General features: G+C 50.6%; 1 protein-coding gene across 1 annotated transcript in view; it reads right to left on the bottom strand.

Annotated features, from left to right (window-relative positions):
* ttc27 (tetratricopeptide repeat domain 27) overlaps window positions 1-23633 on the bottom strand; it is a 254749-nt gene that overhangs the window by 76983 nt on the left and 154133 nt on the right. The window contains exon 14 of the mRNA XM_038814813.1: window positions 5504-5602. Within this exon, the coding sequence (XP_038670741.1) occupies window positions 5504-5602 (99 nt within the window). The remainder of the gene's footprint in view (window positions 1-5503; window positions 5603-23633) is intronic.

Here is a 23633-nt window from a genome sequence, read left to right as displayed (position 1 = left end):
CAACATAACGGGCTACAAAGCGAAGCCGAGCAGTATCTCTGGCAGCAGCGCACCCCTCCCCGATGAATTCAATGCATTCTATTCTCGGTTCGAGTAGGTAACCAACATTCCGCTGTCGAGTGCCCCAGCAGCCCATAATTCTCCCAGACCCACCATCACAGCTTCCAAAGTCAGATCGGCCTTCCTGAAAGTGAACCCTCGGAAGGAGACGGGCTCGGATGGGATCCCTGGTCGTGCACTCAGAGCCTGCGCGGACAAGCTGGCAGAGGTATTCGCGGACATCTTTAACCTGTCCCTACTCCACTCCGAGGTCCCCACCTGCTTCAAGAAGACCACCATCATACCGCTACCAAAGAAGAATCAGGCAACGTGCCTCAATGACTACCGTCTGGTGGCCCTGATTTCAGTCGTAATGAAGTGCTTCGAGAGGTTGATCGTGAGGCGCATCACCTCCATACTCCCAGAACGCCTTGATCCACTGCAATTCGCATACCGTTGCAACCGGTCCACATCAGACGCCATTTCCCTGGCCTTACACTCATCCCTAGAGCACCTTGAAAACAAGGACTCCTACATCAGACTCCTATTTATTGGCTACAGCTCCGCCTTCAACACCATAATCCCAGCCAAGCTCATATCAAAGCTCAAAAACCTAGGACTTCGCTCCTCACTCTGCAACTGGATCCTCGATTTTCTGACCAACAGACCACAATCAGTAAGGATAAACAACAACACCTCCTCCACAATAGTCCTCAACACCGGGGCCCCGCAAGGCTGCATACTTAGCCCCCTACTCTACTCCCTGTACACACACGACTGCATGGCAAAACCTGGTTCCAACTCCATCTACAAGTTTGCTGACGATACGACCATAGTGGGCCGGATCTCGAATAACGACGAGTCAGAATACAGGAGGGAGATAGAGAACCTAGTGGAGTGGTGTAGCGACAACAATCTCTTCCTCAATGCCAGCAAAACTAAAGAGCTGGTCATTGACTTCAGGAAGCAAAGTACTGTAGACACCCCTGTCAGCATCAACGGGGCCGAGGTGGAGATGGTTAGCAGTTTCAAATTCCTAGGGGTACACATCTCCAAAAATCTGTCCTGGTCACCCACGTCGATGCTACCACCAAGAAAGCACAACAGCGCCTGTATTTCCTCAGGAAACTAAGGAAATTTGGCATGTCCACATTAACCCGTACCAACTTTTACAAATGCACCATAGAAAGCATCCTATCGGGCTGCATCACAGCCTGGTATGGCAACTGCTCGGCCCAGGACTGCAAGAAACTTCAGAGAGTCGTGAACACCGCCCAGTCCATCACATGAACCTGCCTCCCATCCATTGACTCCATCTACACCTCCCACTGCCTGGGAAAAGCGGGCAGCATAATCAAAGATCCCTCCCACCCAACTTCTTCCATCGGGCAGGAGATACAGAAGTCTGAGAACACGCACGAACAGACTCAAAAACAGCTTCTTCCCCACTGTCACCAGACTCCTAAATGACCCTCTTATTGACTGACCTCATTAACACTACACCCTGTATGCTTCATCCGATGCTTATGTAGTTACATTGTATATCTTGTATTGCCCTATTATGTATTTTCTTTTATTCCCTTTTCTTCCCATGCAGTTAATGATCTGTTGAGCTGCTCGCAGAAAAATACTTTTCACTGTACCTCGGTACACGTGGCAATAAACAAATCCAATCCGATTAGGATTGCAAATCCAGGCCATAGAATGTACAGCACAGAAACAGGCCATTCGGCCCACGTGGTCTGAGCCACATGTTTAAGTTTTGCACAGCTGCCTTCTGAAGTGGTCACTCAGGCCGTTCAGTATTATCAAGGTTAAGATCCATCTCCATCTCCTGTGGATATTTAGACACAGGCAAAACATGCCAGCTGATCAGGGGCAACAGGAGAATGAAATAAAAAAAAACATGGAATTGCTCCAGGAACATCCATCAATACTCCCTGCAGCTCCTGAAACTAGGTCAACTGAGGCAAAGAGATCTGCCGCAGCGGGTCCATTACAAGCAAAGGATTTCACAGCATTTCAAAAGATATAAACATTTATTTTAAGGCAAAATGGAACAGGCTTTCCCTGAACATTCCCTTTCAACCAAAAGCACCGAATAATCATTTTCTCCAGAAAGTTCCATTCTCTATTTTGATTTTTGTTTTGAAACAAGTGTTTGTGGCAGTGGCGATGAGAAATCTGCAGAAGCTGCAGGCTTTGAGCGAGCTAACTTAAATTCCTATTAAACCGTACAACTAACTGGCATATTGGGCTAGGAGACATCAAAATGCGAAATCAAAATATTTAGAGAAAAATGAAGTGCAAATGTATTTCATGGAACCATTTAGGATGATTTGCAATTCTATTACATATCAACGGGGTGATGAATTAAACGCTTTACGTTTTTGTAATCATCCGTTGTTGAATTACTGTCAGGACATTAGCTTATTTAAGTAACATGCAGTCAAAGTTAAGAACATATTCAGCCCCTCCCCTTTCCCTTGCGGAATGTGGATGCTAAACACACACTACGAGTGAGTTACACAACTGTGTTGGACATTTAAGCCTAGTCACCACCACATCAATTAATTATATTCACTGTTATTTCATCTTGTTCAAATTATGAATCCAACTTTAAATCTCCAGAATCACTGTGGGTGCTAAGATGTACTGTTGCCTTTTTAACTGGATACTGATATGACAATTATTAATGACGATATTGCTTCTCAGAGTCGCCAGGTATCAAATTACACCACCACAAGGCTTTACTGGATATCGATCAAAGACCAAACAACCAGTTAGTTAGTTCAAGTTCAACGATAGTTTATTTACACACAAGAATTACTTCGACATGCAACATAAAACACTACAAGCTAAATTACACCTAACACTACAACAACCTGTACTTAACTTCAGGCACCCGGCTTTATGCAGAGGAACAAGGCCTTTGTTTGGATCTTGCGTGGCTGGGACTGGAGAAGTGGCTTCATTTCTGCTGGGCTCATCAGTCTGGTAGCGATCGTTGGTCTTGAACTTGTCTTCTGGTCGTGATGCTGTACTTGGTTTTAGGCGTAAGTCGGGGCCAAGAGAGACCGAGCGCCGGGGTCAAGAGAGACCGAACACATGGCAGTGTCTCTCTTTATCCTTCTGGGGTTTCGCGCTATTTCGGGCGGTCCTTAGCTTTGGACCCAATAATTCGGTAGGCTTCGATTACTGCCTTCCAATTTTGGCTAATAAAGGGGCGGGTGCCTTGATGTCCTGAGCGGTCATTGACCGTGGCTTTTTGGGCTCCCTGAGCAAAGGGAGTGGCGCCGATGAGTCTGTTTCTGTATCTGTTACCCGAGTACAGGTTTTTTGTTCTAGGGAAATGTGTCATGAGAATGCAAAGTAGCTGGGGGGTTTCGATAGAGTGTAGTTATCTGAGTTGCCAATATAAGCTCTGAGGGTCTGAGTCCTGGGCTGACCATATTTCCTATGGTCCTTTGCAGGTGGCCATATTTCCCAGGATGCTTTGTAAGTGGCCATCCCAGATAGCTACAGTATCAAATTCTTCAATCTAAGCATTTTCTACTTCAAACAGAATTGTTATCAAAGACACTGCAAGAACCCCCTACAATTCAGGTGGAAGAGTGAAATATTAGTACCATAACCCCCCAGCCCCACGCCTGACACCTGCCTCCACTCACTGGCACCTGCAGTCCCCAGCACCTCTTCTCCCAGGGCCTCTCTCCCTCGCACTTGCACATCCTGGCCCTAGGCTCCCCGGGCCCCTCTCCTCAGCTTCCGGCCCATGGCCCCTCAGGCCCTGAACTCACCACTGCTGGTGTTCGTTGCACCTCCAATCACAGACTGTTTCCCACCCACCTTGCTGCTGAGTGAGTCCATCAGCAGAAAACACGGGAAAGGAATGGTCTATGGGTTGAAGGAGCAACTCCACACAGCTTCTTCCATTCAAACTTACCTGGCTGACCGGCATTTTGAAAACCGGTTCTGGGGGATGGATAAAGGGGCTTCGAGGGCTGAAGGTGACCCTCTGGCTGCACGTTGGACAAGCCTGTCTTAACTATATATCAATTGGCTATTAATTGTATTTAGATGGATATTAACTGGGGATTCACCTGTTCATATAACCATAGTTTTATTTGCTTTTCTCTGTGCAGAATATTTGGAGAGAGAACCTTTCAGAACCGACCTGAAACACCTCTGTTCAGATTAGACTTCTAGGAACTACTGACTCTTCAGACAGTCTTGGCTCCTCCCATTAACTAAATCACCTGTACCCAAAGCACAAGGCATTCTTATAGGGGCTGGTTCAGCATAGGGCTAAAGAACTGGCTTTTAAAGCAGACCAACAGCACGGTTCAATTCCCGTACCAGCCTCCCTGAACAAGCTCTGGAACGTGGCGACTTTTCACAGTAACTTCATTTGAAGCCTACTTGCGACAATAAGCGATTTTCATTTTCTTGTGTTTCTTTTTCCAAGATATCCCTTGACTTGTTTAACCGGGACCAAACACAATACTCCTCATAAATTATTTACACCCCAGGGGTCCTTAAAACCTCAACAATATTCCATTAGCTAGATATCTGTAAACAAGTGAGCGGTTCTCAAGATTTATTAGCAGAACATGTCACCTGCAAATCAATGATTACCTCATTTTGATTACCTCTGGGCTGCTTTAGCTCAGTGGGCTAGACAGCTGGTTTGTGATGCCAGCAGCGCGGGTTCAATTACCGTACCAGCCTCCCCGAACAGGCACCGGAATGTGGCGACTAGGGGCTTCTCACAGTAACTTCATACTTGTGACAATAAAAGGTTATTATTATTACGGTTATTATTATTTTTACAAGACCGTAATCACCACTCTAGCAGTCATACTGTCAGTATACATCTTAATCCAGGTTTTAATAACATTACTGCAAAAAAATCACCACATTGTTTGTAATTATTATTGTATATTGTAAAGTGTTTGATCCTTCAATGCGTGGCTATCCGAGTTCTAACATTATATTCATAGAGATCATACATCTTCACGAATTGGTTGAAGGTAAATTCTGCCTCGGAGCACTTATGCCAAACAGTAATAATTCAAATGACTGTCGACTTTTCTTTATCTCTCCATGAAGTGCCTCAAAGCTCATCCACTATAAGGGAGATAACAAATGCCAATTGCCTTTCTTTTGTAATGCAGGCTCTTTGCTGAGTTTAGGTTGCACATTGCATAAAATGGGCAGGGCATGGAGTCCAATGAACATAAATAGCAAATGGAAATCACAATATAGAGAAGCAGAATTAGGTCATTCGGCACATTGAGTCTGCTCCGCCATTCAATCAGATAAAATAGATAACACACCTGGACTATTCAGCCAGGCTGTACCTTCAGGCAAATGAAAAAATAAACTGGCTCGCGTGTCCAACAATCCCTGCCTTTAAATCTATTTCTGGTTTGAGACAAGAGTCTTTGTGTGCTGTACTTACATCAGGTTCCAACATCACGCATTTCTGAAATGCTTTTGCAGCACCTTCAAAGTTTTCCAATCCCAGATATGCGCAGCCCAAAGAAAACCAAATTCCGAGCTGGAAAAAATATAGATTGGATTTTAAAATGGAATTTTTTACAATTAACAGCATATGCAAGTCAAGCAAAACATTACTCTGCATAACCAATGCCACAGTAACACACAGAATTGCAACTAATCACAATCGCCAACTATTGAGCTTTAATCGGGAAATTTAAACTTTAGTTCAAGTGAGAACTTTCAGTAACTTTTTCATGAATCGAAGTTTTAAAAAAAAATTCTAATCTTCATCTGTCCTCCCCTGATGAGCGATGCATGTGGGTGGAATGTTCCATACATGCTGATACTTCATGTTTAGGCAGAATGTGTCAGTGGGCTTTTCATTTAGTGGAGGCATCACAGTTAGGCTTGTCCTGTTTTCGCCCAATATATGCATATGTAAGTTTTCCGAAGGTTGATGAAATGAAATCAGGACCAGGAACCACAGCTGATTTTCCTCATTGTGCACCTTGTAACCCATGCATAAGGCCCCAAGAAGCAGATCTGGCCAGTGGGACTCAGCGCTAACAGAAGCGCAGACAGCTCCAGAGCTCTGCTACAAGGATGAAGACCCCAATCTGGTCTCACTTCCTTGAATGTAGTCATGCAGCATTCCAGGAACATTCCAACCAATAGTTTCACAAGGGCAAGCTCTACGGGTGGTGTGTTTGTGCAACTCATCAATTTTGGCCAGTAAAAATTTTCAAGGGTCCCGAAGTCAAAACTGCATGAGCTCCTGCAAGGCAAACTTCACACACTGCTCAGGGACACTGTGGTCCCAACTGTACTGCTGTCCGGGTGGAGTTCAATTAAGAGAGTCATGTTCAGATATAAGGGGTGGGATTCTCCCCTACCCGGCGGGGCAGAGCGGCGTGAACCACTCCGGCGCCGGGCCGCCCCAAAGGTGCGGAATCCTCCGCACCTTCAGGGGCTAGGCCCACCCTGGAGTGGTTTACGCCCAACCCGCTGGTGGGAAAGGATCAGTGTGCCCCGATCACGGGCCAGGCCACTGAGGAGGAACCTCCCGGGGCCAAACCCCCCCCCCCCCCCCCCCCCCGTGCTCCCCCAAGAATCCCGGAGGCCGCCCGCACCGCCAGGTCCTGCTGGAAAGGGACCTACTCCAATTTACGCCGGCGGGACTGGCAAAGAACTGGCGGGTCTTCGGCCCATCGTGGGCCTGAGAATTCGTGGAGCCCCAGGGCCCATTGAGTCGCGCTGATCCCCGCCATTCTCCGAGGCGGACGGCGCGACTCACACCGGGGCCATGCTTGGGGGCGGAGAGATTTTGGAGAACGGCGGGGGGTCGGAGAATCCCACCCAAGATATAGAGGTTTTCTATTCTGTATGGTTGAACATCACACTACATGGTGTATTACTAACTGGACTACTGGGAAAAACTACATACAAACTGAACTTTGGTTATTTGCTATAAAGCCAAAGTCACTGTATTATGGAAAAGTTTAGACTGTAATCTTCTGACTGTTTCAGGGTCTTATATCTGCCTTATCCCAGGTGCCTCACAATACCCCAATTATCGCGGTATCCGAATTGCGACTGATAGAGAATTTGCACAGCCATATAACCGAGAGGTAGCACGGTAGCACAGTGGTTAGCATAAATGCTTCACAGCCTCAGGGTCCCAGGTTCGATTCCCGGCTGGGTCACTGTCTGTGTGGAGTCTGCACGTCCTCCCCGTGTGTGCGTGGGTTTCCTCCGGGTGCTCCGGTTTCCTCCCACAGTCCAAAGATGTGCGGGTTCGGTGGATTGGCCATGATAAATTGCCCTTAGTGTCCTAAAAAATAAGGTTAATGGGGGGGGTTGTTGGGTTAAGGGTATGGGGTGGATACGTGGGTTTGAGAAGGGTGATCATTGCTCGGCACAACATCGAGGGCCGAAGGGCCTGTTCTGTGCTGTACTATGTCTATGTCTATGAGAGAGGCCATGATCATTGAACTTCCTGCATTTTGACAGGTGTTTCGGCTAGTGAACAGGAATCGTCTCCAAGCTGGCATCCTGATACTGAATGTACTGTTCATTGAGGCTAGTGAAGCTTGCAGAATGTGTACAGCTGAGATTAGAATCTGTGTTCCTCCGTTATCTGGGAAAAGTGAGATAAGGATAAGCTGCATCTTGCTTGCTCAGGAAAATACAGAGCCGGTAAACACAATTTAAGACACCGGGGTTCTGCATTGTTCAGCAGAGAGTGAGTGTCAAAACTTTAGTTCCATTTTTAATGCAGATTAACTGTATTTAATCGACTACGGTCAACAATTCCAGATCACTTTAGCAAGGTGTGGTTGCCATTAAATTTCATCTGCATAACAATGTCAGAATCCAACCCGCCTCGGTTCACCTGCTTTCTCATCCATACCGTTGCTACCTCAAGACTATTCAAATATCCCCCTGGTCGGACTCCCATTCCCCCCCTCCCCTTCCATCATTTTTTTTCTTCTTTTAAAATTGTTTTTATTAAAGCTTTATTCAACCAGAATCTTTGCATAACAGAAAAATAAACAAAAAATCCTTAACAAACCTAGGTGGCTATGATTATATAAAACTCAAATATACATTAAATAGACAATTCCCCCCACCTGAAGCCACCCCCCCCCCACCTGAAGCCACACCCCCCCCCCCCCCCCCAAGTTGCTGCTGACACTTTACCGCTCCCCCAGAAAGTCAAGGAAAGGTTGCCACCGCCGGGAGAACCCCAGCAATGACCCTCTCAAGGCGAACTTTATTCGCTCCAGGCTGAGGAACCCAGCCATATCACTAACCCAGGTCTCCACACTCGGGGGTTTCGAGTCCCTCCACATTACCAAGATCCGTCTCCGGGCTACCAGGGAGGCAAAGGCTAACACTTCGGCCTCTTTCGTTTCCTGCACTCCCGGATCGTCTGACACCCCAAAGATCGCTATTGTTGGACTCGGCTTCACCCGCATGTCCAAAATCCTGGACATAGCCCTCGCAAAGCCCTGCCAGAATTCGTTAAGTGGCGGGCATGCCCAAAACATATGGACATGGTCCGTTGGACTCCCTGCACATCTCGCGCACCTATCTTCCACCCCAAAGAACTTGCTCATTCTCGCTGTCGTCATGTGAGCCCGGTGCACCACCTTAAACTGAATTAAACTGAGCCTGGCACACAATGCGGACGAATTCACCCTTCCCAGGGCATCAGCCCACAGGACCTCATCCAGCACCTCGCCTAGTTCCTCCTCCCACTTGCCTTTCAGCTCCTCCACTGAGGCTTCCTGCAGCTCCTGGTATATGTCCGACACCTTCCCCTCTCCTACCCAGATGCCAGACACCACCCTGTCCTGTATCCTTCGAGGTGGTAGCCGCGGAAATGTCTCCATCTGTTTTTTGAGAAAGTCCCGGACCTGGAGGTATCTAAAAGCATTTCCCGGGGGCAGGCCGAACTTCTCCTCCAGCGCCTTCAAGCTAGGGAAAGTCCCATCTATAAACAGGTCTCCCATCCTTCTAATGCCTGCCCTATACCAGCCTTGAAACCCCCTCGTCTATCTTGCCCGGAGCAAATCTATGGCTGCTCCGTATCGGGGTCCAAACTGAAGCCCCCTCCTCGTTCCTGTGCCTCCTCCACTGACCCCAGACCCTCACCCAAAACAGTATTTTGACCCGCGGGGTCTTGTTTGCCCACACAAATCCTGTGATAATCCTGTTCACCCGCTTGAAGAAGGATTTGGGGATGAAAATGGGGAGGCACTGAAAAACGAACAGGAATCTGGGAAGAACCGTCATCTTCACAATCTGCACTCTTCCCGCCAGGGAAAGCGGGAGCATGTCCCACCATCTGAAGTCTCCTTCCATCTGCTCTACAAGCCGAGATAAGTTGAGCCTGTGTAGGGCATCCCAGTTCCTAGCCACCTGTATACCTAAATAACGAAAGCTCCTCTCCACTATCTTGAGCGGGAGCTCTCCCAGTCTCTCCTCCTGACCCCTAGCGTGGATTACAAACAGCTCACTTTTCCCCACGTTCAACTTGTACCCCAAGAAGCTACGAAAGTCCTCCCAGGATCCGCATGACCTCCCCCATCCCCTCTAGCGGGTCCGAAATATACAACAGCAGGTCATCCGCGTAGAGGGAAACCCGGTGCTTCTTCCACCCCCCCCCGGGACCAGCCCACTCTAGTTCCTCGAAGTCCTCAGCGCTATGGCCAACGGCTCAATTGCCAGGGCAAATAGTAACAGGGATAGGGGGCACCCCGCCTCGTCCCTCGCTACAGCCTAAATACTCCAACCTCAGCCGGTTTGTGGACACACTCGCTACGGGTGCCTGATATAGTAGCTTGACCCACCCTATGAATCCCTCCCCGAATCCAAACCTACCTAACACTTCCCACGGGTACTCCCACTCCACCCTGTCAAAGGCTTTCTCTGCATCCATTGCAGCCACTACTTCTGCATCCCCTCCCTCCGAGGGCATCATAGTAATATTCAGGAGCCTCCTCACATTTGTGTCCCGTTGCCTCCCTTAATGAAACCCGTCTGGTCCTCCTCGATCACTCCCGGGACGAAGTCCTCTATTCTGGTAGCCAGAACTTTTGCTAGCAGTTTGGCATCTACATTCAGGAGTGATATCGGCCTGCAGGACTCACATTGAGCTAGATCAATGCCTGCGACATCGTTGGGGGGAGGGTTCCTCTTTCCTTTGCTTTGTTAAAGGTTCTTAGCAGGAGTGGGCTCAGTAGCTCCGAGAATTTCTTATAAAATTCTACAGGAAAGCCATCCGGACCCGGGGCCTTGCCCGACTGCGTACTTGCCAGTCCCTTAACTATCTCCTCCAACTCAATCGGAGCCCTTGAAGACTTCATTGATCCTCTCTGGGCTCAACACCCTTCTTATCCCTCCCCCGATCTCCCTGGCCGCCTCTCTCCTGCAAAGTTGGTGCACCAGCATCCTACTTGCTTTCTCCCCATACTCGTAGACTGCCCCTTTCACTTTCCTCAACTGTGCCTCCGCCTTCCCCATGGTCAGCAAATCAAACTCCGCCTGTAATCTCCGGCGCTCCTTTAGCAGCCCCCCCCCCCCCCCCAGGGCCTCCGCGTACTTCCTGTCTAACCTAAGCATCTCTCCCACCAGCCTCTCCCTCTTCTTTCTGTGGGACCTAATAGAGATTAACTCCCCTCTGATGACCGCCTTTATAGCTTCTCAAACCGCTGCTGCTGTTACCACCCCTGTGTCATTCGTCATCACATGGTTCGGAATGCTCCTCCTTATCCCCCACAGACCTCTTCATCCACCAGCAGCCCCACATCCAATCTCCAGAGAGGGCACTGCCCCCACTCCGCACCTAGTCGCAGGTCCACCCAGTGCGGGGCATCGTCTGAGACTGCAACGGCCGAATACTTGACCCCCTCAACCCTCGGGATTAACGTTCTGCTCAACACAAAAAAAGTCAATCCGCGAGTAGTCTTTGTGAACGTGAGAGAAAAAGGAGAACTCCTTTGCCCTTGGCCGCGCAAATCTCCACGGGTCCACGCCCCCCATCTGATCCATGAACTCCCACAGGGCCCTGGCAGCCACCGGTCTCATTCCCGACCTGGACTTAGACTGGTCCAGCGCCGGATCCAAGACCGTATTAAAGCGCACCCCCCCACAATTGTCAAGTTACGGGATTTTTTGCAACATGCGCCTCATGAATTCCGCATCGTCCCAGTTCAGTAACACCACCCGGGGCCCCTGTAACCTGCCACTCACCATTATGTACCTACCCCCCTTGTCCGCCACGATACTCCCCGCTTCTAATGCCACCCGTTTACTAACCAGAATTGCCACCCGTTTGGTTTTTGAGTCTAGCCCCGAGTGGAACACCTGGTCAACCCATCCCCTCCTTAACGTCGTTTGGTCAGCGAGTTTTAAGTGCGTCTCCTGTAGCATGGCCACGTCTGTCTTTAATCCCTTTAAGTCCGAGAACATGAGGGACCTCCAGACCGGCCCGTTCAGGCCCCTCACATTCCTCGTGATCAGCCTGGACGGGGGGTTGCCAACTAGCCATTTCCCTTTCTCGGCCAGCCATGTGCCCGCGCCCCCCCGCTCGCTCCAGCCGGAGGCACCCCAACCCGACTCTCCATCTATCCGCAACAGTTGGCTCCCCTTCAGTCAGCAAAGCAGCACCCCTTCCCTGCATCCCCCAGCCCCCCAATCCCAATCCCCCATGCCAAGCGCCTGCTTAGCACTGATTCCCCCCCCCACATTGAGCTTCCATAAGTCAGCTGACACATGCTGACCCCGGTTGCTCCCGCCTCTATCTTCAACCTTACTATTGTCTCCTCCTTCAGGCCGCCCCCCCCCCACCCCGCAGGGTAAGAGCCATCCGGATCCTTCCCGTGCACCGGACAACACAACCCGGGTGTTACCCCGCCCCCTGAAACACAAAAAAAACAGCAAAAGAAAAACAAACAAACTTAAATTCTACCAACAAACTTACACCAGGCCAACACCTGGTTACACATCTCCGCTAGCGCGTTTCACCCACGTGCAGCTGCCCCTTATGCCTGTCCTGGTACATTACCCAAAGCCTCGCTGGATGCAGGAGCCCGAACTTCACCCCTTTGCGGTGGAGGACCGCCTGAGCCCGGTTGAAACCTCCTCGCCAGTTCAGCTCCCAAGTATGTGAATCTCGCGGTTCTCCCACTTACTGCTCCGCTCCTTCTTTGCCCAACGCAGGACACGCTCCCTGTCTGTAAAGCAGTGGAACCTTATCACCATCGCCCTCGGTGGTTCATTCGCCTTCAGTTTCCTCGCAGGATTCTCTGCGCCCCATCCAGTTCCAGGGGCCGCGGGAAGGCCCCCGCGCCCATCAGCGTCCCCAGCATTGTAGTCACATACGTGCTCGCGTCCGCCCCTCCACACCTTCAGGAAGGCCCAGGATCCGTAGGTTGCGACTCCGAGACCTATATTCGAGGTCATCCAGTCTTTCCTGCCATCTCTTGTGTCGGGCCTCGTGCGCCTCCATCCTGACCGCCAGGCCCAGGATCTCGTCCTCATTCTCGGATACCTTCCTTTCCACCTCTTTGATCGCCTTCTCCTGTACCTTCTGAACCTCCACCATCTTTTCCATGGAGGCCTCCATAGGGGCCAGCATCTCCGTCTTCAGCTCTGCGAAGCAGCTCCTCAGAAACTCTTGCTGCTCTCTCGACCACTGGGCCCACCCTTCATGGTCTGCCCGGCCGCCATTTTGTCCTCCCGGACCCGCTCCGCTCTCTTCCCCGCAATCGCTCGTTTCCTGGTTCCCCCCATACAGCATTGAGGGGGATCTCTCCAGCGTCCTTTCCCACGCTGGTATTCGCCTTCGAAGTGCCGATGCCGCCTCGTTTAAAGGCCCGAAATCCCAATCCCGGCGGGAGCTGCCGTGTACGCGACCTAGTCGGACATGGCCGCTACCGGAAGCCCCTCCCCTTCCATAAATTTAACTAATCCAAAACTCTGATGCCCATATCCAATCTCCCACCAAGCCTATCACCCCAGGCTCGCTGACCAATATTGGCTCCCAGTCTGGTAATGGCTTAATTTTCACCTTTTATCCTGGTTTTCAAATTACTCTACGTGCCCTCACCCGTTCCTATTTCTATAACTTCCTCCAGCCCCACAACTCTCCAAAACACCTGCACCCATCCATTTCTGCAACCCCGATTTTAAATCGTTCCACCACTGGCAGCTGTGCCCTCAACTCTTACAGCCGTAAACTCTGAAATTCCTATGCCTCTCCTCTGCCATTCCTCATTTATAACCTACCTCCCTGACCAAGCATTTGGCCACCTGTCCTAATATCTCCTATTTATAATAATATTATTATCACATGTAGGCTTACATTTACACTGCCATGAAGTTACTGTGAAAATCCCCCAGTCGCCACATTCCGGCACCTGTTCGGGTCCACTGAGGGAGAATTCAGAATGTCCAATTCACCTAACAAGCATGTCTTTCAGGACCTGTGGGAGGAAACCGAAGCACCCGGAGGAAACCCACGCAGACACAGGGAGAACGTGCAGACTCCGCACAGAGTGACCCAAGCCGGGAATCAAACCCGGGTCCTTGGAGCGGTGAAGCAACAGTGCTAACCGCTGTGCTACCGGCTATGTGGTGCGGTGTCAAGTTCTGTTTGATAAAGCTGCTGTGAAACACTGTGGGACATTTTATTACATTAAAGGCGCCACAGAAATGCACTCTGTTGCTGGTAATAGAGGAACAATAAGCGGAGCAACCAGTTTAAATAGCTCAGCTGCTATCGGCCACAACACGAACATCACTTTCTGAGATCGACCAGTTATTTACCTAGCACCCGCAATCGCCGGGATCCATGTAGCGCTAACCACCAACAAAACAGCAGCTAGCCTATGGATGGGACTTTGCAACGTGATCTGCCAAAAAGCTAAAACAAATAATTGCAACAAATATATTTTTTAAAATCATTCAATCCAAAAGATAATTTATCCCTGCAACCTTCTTGTTTACATCTCCACAGTTCCTAGACCACAAATCTGCCACATTGGCCAGCATGCATTTCAAGCATCTGGATGTCTGGATTTACATCTGAGGGAATGAAATGATACTTGAAAAGTCTGGATTTGGTCACAGCTGAATAAAAACAAGGTGAAATTAATTTCCACAAAAATAAAAGCCACCACAACATGAGACTCGTACTCATAATCCTCATCACTGGCTGTCCCTCGATTTGAGGATGACGTCAACTCTGGGTTGTGGGTTCCTGCCATTGGCCCTCATGTGACTGAATAGGCCGGCTCTCAACCCACGGGTCTTTGATCACATGGTACAGGGCATCCCATAAAGTAGTGGGATTACACTACTGTAAAGGGCCGTCAATTATCAGCTAATATTTTGAACGTCACACGTTCTCCCTCTCCTGCACCCGAGCCAGAGATGGTAGTATCTTATGCAGAGAAAGCACTTGACAGGGTAGAATGGGACTTTTGGTTTGAAATCCTTGGGAGAATTAGATTTGACCAAAACTTTGTTTCATGGATCTGTTTACTATACGATGGCCCTACTGCCAGCATTCACACAAATACTTTCCCCTTGAATAGGGACAGTAGGCAGGGCTGTCCACTCTCTCCTCTTTTATTCGCCCTGGCAATAGAGCCTCCCTCTGAGATCTTCCAATCAATGGAGTATTAATCGGGATACCATCAGTGGCAGAATGAAGACACTCCATACTTTCGGTTTCATCTCTGGCTATAAATTAAATCGAGTTAAGAGTGAATGTTCTCCGGTCATAGTTCCTGCACCATTGCCCTTAGCGGACAGATTTCAGCTACTTTCAGGTTCGCGATTTCACCTGTTTGGCTTTCCCATCCTATCCTCTGGTTCCACTTTACTGGAGAGGATTCTTTCCTCAGCTCAGCTGGGTAGGGAGTCTATCTCAGTCCTATATGGCACATTCTCTCATCCAATCCCTCCGCGCTGAAATGAAATGAGGGTGAAATGGGAAAGTGAACTGGGTCCTATATTCACTAGCGAGGTTTGGAGAGAGGCCCTACACAGGGTCAACTCCACGTCCTCATGTGCCTGATTGAGCCTAATTCAGTTCAAAGTGCTACATAGGACACACTTGACCAAGGCAATGATGAGCGGGTTTCCCCCAAATGTTGAGAACAGATGAGGCCGCTGTTCGCTTGCCTCTGCAGATCACATGCATACATTTGATCCTGCCCCACACTCGTCAATGTCTGGGCTTCATTTTTTAACACTGTCTCCGATTAGATTTCTCCGATTAGATTTACAGTAATGCCCGCTGGGAGCCATACTTGGGCTTTTGACTCTCCAGCAATTCTCTCTGGGGTAGAGGCAGCTATTATCACTTTTGCCTCATTGATGGCACATAGGTGGATACTGCTAGGTTGGAGGTCTCCCGCTTCACCTTGTGCCTCTGACTGGCTGGGGGACTTGGATGTCCTTTTTACATCTAAATTTACTATCAGGGATTCTGTTGAGAGATTCAAACTGAAACGGCAACTGTTCATCTCCTTTCTCAAAGATCTAGTCACCATCAGTTGTCAGGGATTTTGCTTTTTCTTTGTTTTGTTTGTATTATTGGGAAAAACTTCTTTTGTTCTTATAATATATATTTTTTAAATTTAGAGTAGCCAATTATTTTTCTTTTCCAATTAAGGGGCAATTTAGCATGGCCAATCCACCTAATTAGCATGTTTTTGGGTTGTGGGGGTGAAACCCAAGCAGACATGGGGAGAATGTGCAAACTCCACACGGACAGTGACCCAGAGCCGGGATTCGTACCCGGGTTCTCAGCGCCGCAGTCCCAGTGCTAACCACTGCGCTACATGCCACCCCTTTGTTCTTACAATAATAATAATCTTTATTATTGTCACAAGTAGGTTTATATTAAAATTGCAATGAACTGTGAAAATCCCCGAGTCGCCACATTCCGGCGCCTGTTCGGGTACACTGAGGGAGAATTCAGAATGTCCAATTCACCTAACAAGCATGTCTCAGGGACTTGTAGGAGGAAGCCGGAGCAAACCCATGCAGACATGGGGAGAACGTGCAGACTCCGCACAGACAGTGACCTAAGCCGGGAATTAAACTTGGGACCCTGGGGCTGTGAAGCAATAATTATATTTATAATTATATTATATTTGCAATAATTCTTGTTCTACACTGTACCTGTTTTGCATCAAAAATGTGTTTGTTGTGTTATGTGTAAAAAAAAATTTAATACCCAATAAAAATATATCTTTAAAAAAAAGTAGTGATGATGATAACTGCTCTGTACAATAGGACTTTTGTTTCTGTTGTCAAACACTCACTGCCAGAGTGAGATTGTAGAAGGTTGAGCTAGTGCAGCTGATCCAGCAGTGGATCTCCTTCCTTGTGATGGCCATTTGAAAGAGATGGATGCCAAGGCATGGGAAGTGTTCAAAATACTCAAGAGTTTCTCCTCAACATATACAGGAGGTGACTTCCGGTTGCGGCTATGACCAGCTAAGTCGCACGTTTGGCTGCTCCTGCTACAAAGGTGTTTTCGGGCCGATTGGAGGGCCCCAACGGCGCTGTAAGGACAAATCCCGGTGGGGGAAGGCTCCCTGAAGAGAACCAGACCAACTTTATGGTCGGTACCCGGAGTGGGGTGGTAAAGAAAGCAACAGCAGCTCCCAAAAAAAAGCGGGGGAAGAAGACCAAAATGGCGGCCGGTGGTGCACCCGAGGAATGGAGGAAATGGGCGGAGGAGCAGCAGGCCGCTCTCCTGCGCTTCTTTACGGAGCTGAAAATGGAGCTCTTGGAGTCAATGAATGCGACGACCACCAGGCTGATGGGAGCCCAGGCGACCCAAGAGGCGTCGATTCGGGAGCTGCAACAGGAGATGACTGCGAGGGAGGAGGAGGCCACGGTCCTCGTGGGAAAGGTAGAGGTGCACGAGGCACTCCACCTGAAATGGCAGAGCCGTTTTGAGGAGCTGGATACCCGAATGAGGCGGAAGAACCTGAGGATCTTGGGCCTGGCAGAAGGCCTGGAGGGGTCAGACCTCCCGGGATATGTAGCAGAAATGCTGAGCTCCCTGATGGGGGCAGGGGCCGTCCCTTCGCCCCTGGAGCTGGAAGAGGCCTACAGGGTCATGGCTAGGAGGCCAAGAGCAAATGAGCCCCTGAGGGCGGTGCTGGTGCGGTTCCAGCGACTCAGCGACCGTGAGAGAGTGCTGGAGTGGGCCAAGAGGGAACGGAGCAGCAAGTGGGAGAATTCGACGGTGAGGGTCTACCAGGACTGGAGTGCGGAGGTGGCAAAGCGGCGGGCCCGGTACAACCGGACGAAGGCGGTGCTACATGCAAAACGGATCAGGTTCGGAATGCTGCAGCCAGCGCGCTTGTGGGTCACCTACAAGAACCAACACCACTATTTTGAGTCCCCAGAGGAGGCGTGGGCCTTTGTACAGGAAGAGAAACTGGACTCAAATTAGACCCAGGGGATACTTGGCGGCCGTAGCCGCTCAGGTACTTTCAGCTGAATTCTTTGTTTGGATTTTGAACTCTTGCTGTGGTTTTTCTTCTGAAGTTTTTTCCCCCTTTGCCAACTTCCCTTAGTTATTGTTATTGTGGTTATTCATGGTTATTTATGGTTATTTATGCTGTTTGGTAGAGGGCGACTGTTAAGTACAATGTTATTTGTTATTTATCTGTTATTTATAATGTTAAGTTGGGGAGGCGGGACGGGGGGGGAGAGCAGATCGGGGATATGGGCTCCTAGGGGGGGGTTCTTTACAGGCATGGACGGGGACGGGGGTGGAACTGAAGATGGCGGGGTGGGGTGTGGCAGGGCGAAAGCGCGGGCTTTCCTCTGTTTTCCCGCGCGCGGGGCAGAGGAGGGGGGAGGGGAGGAGGGCGGGGCGTGGCTAGCAATGGCGACCTTTCCCGCGCTGGAGCGGGGCCAGGGAGGAGTGGCAAGGGGGGGGAGGGCCCCCCCCCGAGCCGGGAGGAGTCGGAGTGTGGCAGGAGCAGCCGGGTCAGCGTGAACCAGCTGACTTACGGGAGTACGATGGAGGGTACATCGCGGCTAGGAGGGGTCCTAGCCTGGGGGGGGGGTTAGGGAGGGACACCGGGTTGCTGCTGAAAAGACCAGAAACGGGAAGTGGAGGACTGGAGAGGTGGGGGGAGGGAGACATCGCCATGGGGAGCGGGTCAGAAGGGGAGGGTCGACCCGGGGCGAGCAGGGAACAGGACATGGCTAATCGGCAGGGGAGGGGGGCGGGTCGTCCCGCGACCCGGCTGATCACTTGGAACGTGAGGGGGTTGAATGGGCCGGTCAAGAGATCAAGGGTATTCTCACACCTGAAGGGACTGAAGGCTGATGTAGCAATGTTACAGGAGACCCATTTGAAGGTAGTGGACCAGGTTCGCCTGAGAAGGGGGTGGGTGGGACAGGTGTTCCACTCTGGATTGGACGCAAAGAACCGGGGGGTGGCGATTCTGGTGGGAAAGAGGGTGTCGTTCGTGGCGGAGGAGGTGGTGGCGGATAAGGAGGGTAGGTATGTGATGGTGAAGGGTAAGCTGCAGGGGGAGAAAGTGGTGATGGTCAACGTATATGCCCCGAACTGGGATGACGCGGGTTTTATGAGGCGCCTATTGGGCCTCATTCCGGGACTGGAGGCAGGGGGCTTGATCATGGGGGGGGACTTTAACACAGTGCTGGACCCCGGGCTAGACAGATCGAGTTCAAGGACCAATAGGAGGCCGGCAGCGGCAGAAGTGCTGAGGGGGTACATGGAGCAGATGGGAGGAGTAGACCCATGGAGGTTTGGTAGGCCGAGGGCGAGGGAGTATTCCTTTTTCTCCCACGTCCATAGAGTGTACTCCAGAATCGATTTCTTCGTGTTGAGCAGGGGGCTGATCCCGAGGGTACGGGAAGCTGAGTACTCGGCCATTGCGATCTCTGATCATGCACCACATTGGGTGGATGTGGAAATGGGGGAGGTGCGGGACCAGCGCCCGCTGTGGCGGCTGGATGTGGGGCTGTTAGCGGACGACGAGGTGTGTAAAAGGGTCCGGAAGAGCATCGAGAGCTATCTGGACTTGAATGACACGGGTGAGGTGCAGGTGGGGATGGTCTGGGAGGCCCTGAAGGCAGTGATCAGGGGAGAGCTGATCTCCATAAGGGCGCACAGAGAAAGAAAGGAGAGGCAGGAGAGGGAGAGGCTGGTGGGGGAGCTATTGGAAGTGGATAGGAGATATGCGGAGGCACCAGAGGAGGGGCTGCTAGGAGAACGGCGCAGCCTGCAGGTCAAGTTCGACCTGCTGACCACCAGGAAGGCAGAGACGCAGTGGAGAAGGGCACAGGGCGCGGTCTATGAGTATGGGGAAAAGGCGAGCAGGATGCTGGCACACCAGCTTCGCAAACGAGATGCGGCTAGGGAGATTGGGGGAGTGAAGGAGAGGGGCGGGAAGGTAGTGCAGAAGGGGCAAGAAGTGAACGGGGTCTTCAGGGATTTTTACAAGGAGTTGTATCGGTCTGAGCCGCCGACGAGGAGAGGGGGAATGGAGGACTTCCTAAACAAATTGAGGTTCCCAAGGGTCCAGGAGGGGCTGGTAGAAGGGCTGGGGGCGCCAATAGGGCTAGAGGAGCTAGTCAAGGGAATAGGTCAGATGCAAGCGGGGAAGGCGCCGGGGCCAGATGGGTTCCCGGTGGAATTCTATAAGAAAAATGTGGACTTGGTGGGACCGGTACTGGTACGAGCCTTTAATGAGGCGCGAGAGGGGGGGGGTTCTGCCCCCGACAATGTCGCAGGCACTGATCTCCCTGATATTGAAGCGGGATAAAGACCCCGTGCAGTGCGGGTCCTACAGGCCTATCTCGCTTCTGAACGTGGATGCCAAGTTGCTGGCAAAGATCCTGGCAGCTAGAATAGAGGATTGTGTGCCAGGGGTAATCCATGAGGACCAGACGGGGTTCGTGAAGGGGCGGCAGCTCAACACGAACGTGCGGAGATTGCTGAATGTAATTATGATGCCGGCAGTGGAGGGGGAGGCTGAGATAGTGGTAGCGCTGGACGCGGAGAAGGCATTCGATAGGGTGGAGTGGGAGTACCTGTGGGAGACATTGGAACGGTTTGGGTTTGGGGAAGGGTTTATTAAGTGGGTGAAGTTGCTCTACTCGGCCCCGACGGCGAGTGTAGTGACAAACGGGAGGAGGTCGGAGTATTTCGGGCTCCACCGAGGGACCAGGCAGGGATGTCCTCTATCCCCCCTACTTTTCGCACTGGCGATTGAACCGTTGGCGATGGCACTGAGGGGTTCAGGGGGGTGGAGAGGACTGACTAGGGGAGGGGAGGAACATCGAGTATCGCTGTATGCGGATGATCTACTGCTGTACGTGGCAGACCCAGAAGGGGGAATGCCGGAGATAATGGAACTATTAGCAGAGTTTGGGGACTTTTCGGGGTACAAACTAAATTTGGGCAAAAGCGAGGTTTTTGTGATACACCCGGGGGACCAGGGAGAGGGTATTGGGAGACTCCCCTTCAAGCGAGCAGGAAAGAGCTTTAGGTACTTAGGGGTGCAGGTGGCAAGGAACTGGGGGACCCTCCACAAGTTGAACTTTTCCAGGCTGGTGGAACAGATGGAGGAGGAATTTAAGAGGTGGGACATGGTACCGTTGTCGCTGGCGGGGAGGGTGCAGTCAATCAAAATGACGGTCCTCCCAAGGTTCTTGTTTTTATTTCAGTGCTTGCCCATCTTCCTCCCTAGGGCCTTCTTCAAAAAGGTGACGAGTAGCATCATGAGCTACGTGTGGGCGCATGGCACCCCAAGGGTGAGGAGGGTCTTTTTGGAGCGGAGTAGGGACAGTGGAGGGCTGGCACTACCCAATCTTTCGGGGTACTACTGGGCGGCAAATGTGTCAATGGTGCGCAAGTGGATGATGGAAGGGGAGGGGGCAGCTTGGAAACGAATGGAGAGGGCGTCCTGTGGCAACACAAGCCTGGGGGCCCTAGTAACGGCACCATGGCCGCTCCCCCCCACGAGGTACACCACGAGCCCGGTGGTGGCGGCCACCCTCAAGATATGGGGGCAGTGGAGGCGACATAGGGGGGAAATGGGAGGTCTGTTGGCGGCGCCAATAAGAGGGAACCATAGATTCATCCCGGGGAACATCGACGGGGGATTTCAGAGCTGGTACAGGGTGGGCATACGGCAGCTGAAGGACCTGTTTATAGAGGGGAGGTTTGCGAGCCTGGGAGGGCTGGAGGAGAAGTTTGAGCTCCCCCCGGGAAACATGTTCAGATATTTACAAGTGAAGGCATTTGCTAGGCGGCAGATGGAGGGGTTTCCCCTGCTCCCCAGTAAGGGGGCGAGTGATAGGGTGCTCTCGGGGGTCTGGGTCGGAGGGGGGAAGATATCAGACATCTACAAGATAATGCAGGAGGCGGAAGAAGCATCAGGGGAGGAGCTGAAAGCCAAGTGGGAAGGGGAGCTGGGAGAGCAGATAGAAGACGGGACGTGGGCGGATGCACTGGAGAAGGTCAATTCTTCCTCCTCGTGTGCGAGGCTGAGCCTCATTCAATTTAAGGTGCTGCATAGAGCTCACATGACGGGGACAAGGATGAGCCGGTTCTTTGGGGGTGAGGACAGGTGTGTCAGATGTCTGGGAAGCCCAGCGAACCATGTGCATATGTTCTGGGCATGTCCGGTGCTGGAAGGGTTCTGGAAGGGGGTGGCAAGGACGGTGTCGAAGGTGGTGGGGTCCAGGGTCAAACCAGGATGGGGGCTTGCGATCTTTGGGGTCGGGGTAGAACCGGGGGTACAGGAGGCTAGGGAGGCCGGAATACTGGCCTTTGCGTCCCTAGTGGCTCGACGAAGGATATTAATTCAATGGAAGGACGCGAGGCCTCCAAGCGTTGAAACTTGGATTAACGATATGGCTAGCTATATTCAGCTAGAAAGGATCAAATTTGCCCTGAGAGGGTCGGTACAGGGATTCTCCAGGCGGTGGCAACCTTTCCTTGACTTTTTAGATCAGAGATAGACGTTCGGGGTCGGGGCAGCAGCAACCCGGGAGAGGGGGGGGGGAGGGAGGGGGGGGGGGGGGGGAGGGGAGGGGGGGGATGGGGGGGAGGGGAGGGGGGGGCAGCAAGGGTCGTGGGGGGACATGCACGACTGTAACGCGGGCAAGTCTGCTCGCTGCTCATGTCTGAAACTGTAGGCTGCCTTGTTTGTTAAGGTTGCCTGGGGGGGGGGGGGGGGGGGAGGACTGGTGCGCGCGAGAGGGCGGGCGAGGGAGGGACATTTGCCTAGAGGGATTGTGTTGTAAATAATTTAAAAAATTAGTAGGGGTAAATGTTTGTATGGAAAAAACTCTTTCAATAAAAATTATTTAAAAAAAAAAACATATACAGGAGGTGGAATATTTGGCTGACCAGGTGTGCGTCGTTTTTTGAGTTTTGTTTTAGTAACTTTCAAAGACATTCAAAGAGTTTCTTGTGAGCAGAACTGAAGAAATTGAGAGTGGCTCACAAATCTGGTTCAGAGTGGGCAATGACACTGCGGTATGTGTCTGGTGGTCAGTTTAGTTTTGGCACGGAGGTGACTGAGGTTAAAGGTTAGCAATCCATCCACTATTCAGTAGCAAGTGGGTGCACTGAAAGTCCAAAGCACACAGTCGCAGCTGTCAATGGACTGGTTTAAGACAAGGGAAAGAATGACCTGCATTGTACGGAAAGAGGTCTTTTACAATTCACTGACAAGAGTTTCAAACACTTGTCAGGTTGACAGAGTTAAGCAAATAATTCTTTGCTTGCTGCATACTATCCTGTGTAATCATTTTTAACAAAACTAAAAGGCAAACCTTTTGTTCAAAACCAGCAGACTTTCAGATTAATGTACAGGCGTTACAAAGTGTTTGGTTAATTTTGATAGACAGCAAGATGATATCAAACAGGCGCTGTTTACCTTCATGGCAGACGAGATCACATTATTGTGTCTAGGATCACTTTATTCAGAGGGCCGAGAACAGTCAACTCGCTTACCCGAAGAATCACAGTTAAGCTTTCCAGCAGATAAAGAATTTAAAATTTACATGCATATCAGTTCTAACTTGCGGATCAATTTAAAATAGAGTAGACATAGAGGGAAGTGCTTTTGTTCCAAACGCTGGCTTCCAATTTCTTTAAATGCTGTGTACTGCAGAAAAATATATTCCGCATCCCAGCATGCATGGAGATCAGCTGCAAAGGTTGGAGACAAAGCTGAGCCTTCGAAAGCAGACTAATCTATAAAAAGGCACCACAGGAAATAAAGAATACACAAGCTAATCCTGTAATTTCCACAAAGTTAAACTGATACACAATTTTAACGTTACAAAAGAGGAACAGATAACAAACACAGACTGGGGATTCGGGTTCAGGGTTGAGAGGTGGAGATCTGAGGACAGAGATATTTCCAAATGAACCCGTTTAGAAAAAGTTCAAAATTACAGCGTATTTAGAGATTTTAATCGAAAGGTTCGAGGGTAAATTCACCGATTCCATTGAGATATGAAGATTAGGAAAGTCCTGGGTAAATCCCTAGTTA

The sequence above is a fragment of the Scyliorhinus canicula genome, chromosome 1 (genome assembly GCF_902713615.1).
Source record: "Scyliorhinus canicula chromosome 1, sScyCan1.1, whole genome shotgun sequence".
NCBI classification, from domain to species: domain Eukaryota; kingdom Metazoa; phylum Chordata; class Chondrichthyes; order Carcharhiniformes; family Scyliorhinidae; genus Scyliorhinus; species Scyliorhinus canicula.
This window is presented reverse-complemented; position numbering and strand designations above follow the sequence as displayed.